Raw genomic sequence first — 4,298 nt, 5'->3', positions numbered from 1 at the left:
TTGTTGGGTCCCCCACCGCACCCTTCCAGTTATGTTAGTTGACTATTACTATCTAGCTTCTCCAGCTCTGTCTTTATTGTGATTATGGTGATGTGCAATCCAAGGGTTATTAGAAATCTATGGACTTTAGGAGTTGGTGTTATTTTTATTTATTTATTTTCTGTCTTTTACTTACCATGAGGCAGCCTTTATAATTCTGTCGGGACATAGTCCTTGTCCACTATTTTAACTTAACGTTGGTTTTTGGTTGTAAAATATATTTATTTATTTTATCTCAAGTATTATGGTCTTGTCGGTCATTTGGTTGGTTCATTGTTGAATTGCCATGAAATTCTGCAAAAACATTTGGGTGATGTATCCTCATTATTCTGGTGACTTTGGCTTTATCTTGTTTATGTCACTCTGAGGTTGACATCCTGGTTTTAACTGTGATGCTGATGAAGATTTGGATGGATTCCTATGAAATTTCTCAAAATAGTAATTCCCTTTTTGTTGCTCGGGTACATCTCGTAGACTCCAGGATCTTTTACCTTTTGACCAAAAACCAATGTTAACTTTTAAAATATTAACAATAGCTCTGTCTTTAAGCTACCGTTGATTTACATTAATTACACTAAACTACCAAAAGACCAACCAATGCTCCGTTGTTTTGCGTGTAGATGGCTATAACCAGGCCTCTGCGGGGCCCAGTGGTAACCAAGGTCAAATGATGGGCATGAGTGGAAGGGGAGGACCCACTGGCCCAGAGGGAACAGCAAAAATGGGGACACCATTGATGTCAGAGAATGGAGCCATGGTAATGTATATAGAGAAATAAAGAAATGTTTTTCCAGAAGAAAAGTTTCATTTGGCTTCCAAGAAATTTCTAAAAATGATTTTAAAAAGTAATTGAACATCAGCCAAGCCTTAAAAACATTATACTGGGAAAAATTAAGATTTTACGAGCTTTGTTAAAACTGGAAACCTAACTAACAGTTTCATTCCTCTCTCTCCCTTTGTCTACGTGGTTTATTTCTCTCCCGTTTACTGTTGGATGATGACACTTGGATCAAACTAAACACTGACTGAACCCATTCTTGAAAATCCTGCTCCTTGCATCATTGCTCTTCTGGCCTCTGTTCATGTCTTTGTGGGGGGAAAATTCTCTCATACTTGCAACACAACTTTTATATCAATCCTTCAATGTTCCCACCATTTCTACAACACCAACGTCATGATAACACAGCGAAATGATAGATACCCACAAGGCGGACCCATGGTGGGGCGACCCGATGCTGGCTCTCCAAAGCAGCAGCAGCAGCCGCAGCAGCCAGCACCACTGGGCCCCCAGGCTGGACCAGCTCCAGGATTTGGGAGGGGCAGTCCTGTGGGGGGAGTCTTTGATGGACCAAATAACAAGCGTCGTAGATACTAACCTCTCTTGGTATTCATGGATCTGTGTTAATGAGCCCTAATTATTGTTTTTACAGTTTACAAGCCCGCTACCTTTCCTGGGCATTTATTTTGTAATTGATAAAATTACAGAACATGCTTTTTATTTAAACTTGTCCTCAGTGTTTACTTTTTTGTAGAATATGATTCTTCCGTCTGTGGTCCGAATGAAGCGGGGGGGTTTTCATTGTGGATCCATAGTTCCATAGCATTTTAAGGAATGCTTTTAAGGGTAGGCAGGTTTGCAGTTGTAATGACTTCTATTGTGTGAGATAAACCTTTAAGTTGGTTTAAGGGAATTTTAAAATAAGGTTACAAAAACACAAAGTCAAAGTTCTCAAAAAAATAGTGGTGTTATTCCTGCAATTTGACAGTCAGCACCAACAAATGTTACATCTCCAAAAAGTTGATTCTGTTCATCTGGACGTAGCGTTTTGTGGGAGAAACACTACGAGAAACAGCACATCTGCATCCACTGAAGGAACAGTGGTCTGTTCCTGACCTCCCAACCCATTGTTCCTTCAGTGGGCTGGTTTCAGTCATTATGCAGATGTAGTGTTTATAAGATTGGGGAAACCTGCAGTCAGCTGAGACTGAAGTCACTTGGATGAGTGACGAAACGTTTCTCCCACAAAACGCTACGTCCAGATAAACAGAATCAACGTTTTGGAGATTTACTTCCCTGGATGATTGAGAATGCATCAAGACGTTTTAAAACAAATGTTACAGTTTTAAATAACAAATATTAAGTGAACACAAGAATGTATGATAACATGTTGCCGTCCTCAGTGTGTACCTGTATGCAGGCACAATGAGTAAACGATGATAACTATGGGTAGGAACTGTACAGTATGTACTATAGTATGCTATGGTGATGTTTCACCTACAAAAACAGTTGAATGATGCAGTGATTCAGCAGTGATTATTATTTTTGGTTTGTTTTTTGTTTTTATTCATTACAAGACAGTTATGATGCATCACATTTCTGTTTCTTCACTACACATTTACCTTACAGCACCAAATCAAGACATTGGTATGGGAAGCGATATATTATTATATTGATATATTGTTGGGTCCCCCACCGCACCCTTCCAGTTATGTCAGACACCCGGTAAAAATGTTTGTCTCGAGATGTTAGGAACTGCTTTCAGCTCCTGTTACGTGTTCTGCTATGTTCATTGTAACAAGCTGACGAGCTTTGCCAGCATGGGATTTTGAATATCTCTCCAAGACTGGGTTATCAAGATTAACAAGTGGTAACCTTTTGAAATATTTATAATTTGGCATAGCAAACTGAAACTTAGACTTGTTACTTTAGATTTGAGTCAAATATTGAAGTACAGTATTTAGACAAAAGTACTGGGTAGATTACATCTACAGGAGCTGCTCAGCCATGGGACTACATGCCATGAAACTCCTGGCTTACAGTTTTTGTGCTGATGTTAATGGTAGAGGAGGTCTGGAACTTGGTTGTCAGCAAATGTTCCACACTTTGTATCCATGCAGCCAGTGACCCCGCTCCAAAAAGAAACTGTTGCTAAGTTGCAGTTTTTACTAAATCAGTGGTCCCCAAACCCCGGGCCACAGACCGGTACCGAGCCGCGAGTGTTGAGACTCGGGTGTGAAATTTATGGTCTTCAGGGTTTTTATTGGTTTTTAGTGCTATTTTCTTTTTTATCGTTAACTCTGTTTCCCTGGATCTTTTCCCGTGTGTTATGAACAAATCTTTTTTTGGTACCGGTACTGGTTTTATTTTGTTGTATTTTTCCATGACACCTTAAAGGCCGGTCCGTGAAAATATTGTTGGACATAAACCGGTCCGTGGCCCAATAAAGGTTGGGGACCTGCTAAACGCTTCCTCTTTGCAATAATACCACGTATCATTGTGGTGATATATCAGAGGCAAGATCTTTCACAGGCTGCCTTGTTGCCAGCGTTTAACCCTGTACTTCTGTCCATGCAGTGTATCTCCATGTGACTGTCGGTTGTACTTGCTTTTTCTGACATTTTCCAACCTACAAACCATTAAAGAACACGTGCTAGCATGTTCTCTGAATTTTCACATTGACCTATAGTCAGTATTGGTTTTTGTGGCTACCTGTCAGTGCTATAATGATAAATATCCTAGCAAAGGTAAATTGCTAGGAAGGTAAATTTTTATGTCCTTATAATACTTTTTTTTTTTTTTTCCTTTGTGTTTTGATCGTGGTGTTTCCTTTGTACATTCTTACAATTTTTGAGGAGCTGTTCAGACTAATGGAAAGTGAATGTTTCAGCAGCTTAAATCATCCTGTATTTGATGGTGAAGAGAAATAAAACATTTGTAGGAACTTGTTTCCTTTTAATCAAAGTTTCTTTTTTTTTAAGCACTCCTTACACTTACTTTGTAGTTAAGACTCTATCATGAGTAATGTGTACTGCTTTTAATGAAATTACAGTGGATCTACTTATCCATGAGCACAAATTATGTTGAACAGTGCTGTTGCTTCTTTTCCAGATAGTTTTTGCATAGTGAAGGTCCTCTTCCTGTTGAAGGGAAGTGTGCCTCATCAAGCAGTATCCACACAGTGTGGCAATAAAACACCCAAATCTCTCTTTCCATTAGCAGAGCCCCCTCCAAACCTCTTCCACTATACCTGAAAGAGTGTCAAGCCTCTTGTCCAGCGTCTTTTTGTTTCGTCATTAATTGTCATCCAATTTTCCCCCCCCTTGTTTTTGCCCAGTGTCTTTGTTTCTTTACTTTTCTTGTTCTTTTAACATTTTGGCTCAGAAGTTTTTTGTTTTTTTTCTTTCCAATATATGTTACCACCCATCATTGTGGAGTTGCCTGTTCACTCTTGATTTTGAAAGTATTGTATTGTGGGAAC

At 39.2% G+C, this 4,298-nt stretch overlaps 1 protein-coding gene across 1 annotated transcript in view; it reads left to right on the top strand.

The window, feature by feature from the left end:
* Positions 1-3,765, top strand: part of pspc1 (paraspeckle component 1) — a 16,551-nt gene extending 12,786 nt beyond the window's left edge. The window contains exons 9-10 of the mRNA XM_005933910.3: positions 660-796; positions 1,226-3,765. Of these exons, the coding sequence (XP_005933972.1) occupies positions 660-796; positions 1,226-1,414 (326 nt within the window). The 3' untranslated portion in view covers positions 1,415-3,765. The remainder of the gene's footprint in view (positions 1-659; positions 797-1,225) is intronic.
* The last annotated feature ends 533 nt before the right edge of the window (positions 3,766-4,298 follow it).

The sequence above is a fragment of the Haplochromis burtoni genome, unplaced genomic scaffold, assembly GCF_018398535.1.
Source record: "Haplochromis burtoni strain Fernald_Lab_line unplaced genomic scaffold, NCSU_Asbu1 Contig_139, whole genome shotgun sequence".
Taxonomy (NCBI): Eukaryota; Metazoa; Chordata; class Actinopteri; order Cichliformes; family Cichlidae; genus Haplochromis; species Haplochromis burtoni.
The sequence above is the reverse complement of the archived record's forward strand: the minus strand, read 5'-3'. Positions and strand labels throughout refer to the sequence as shown.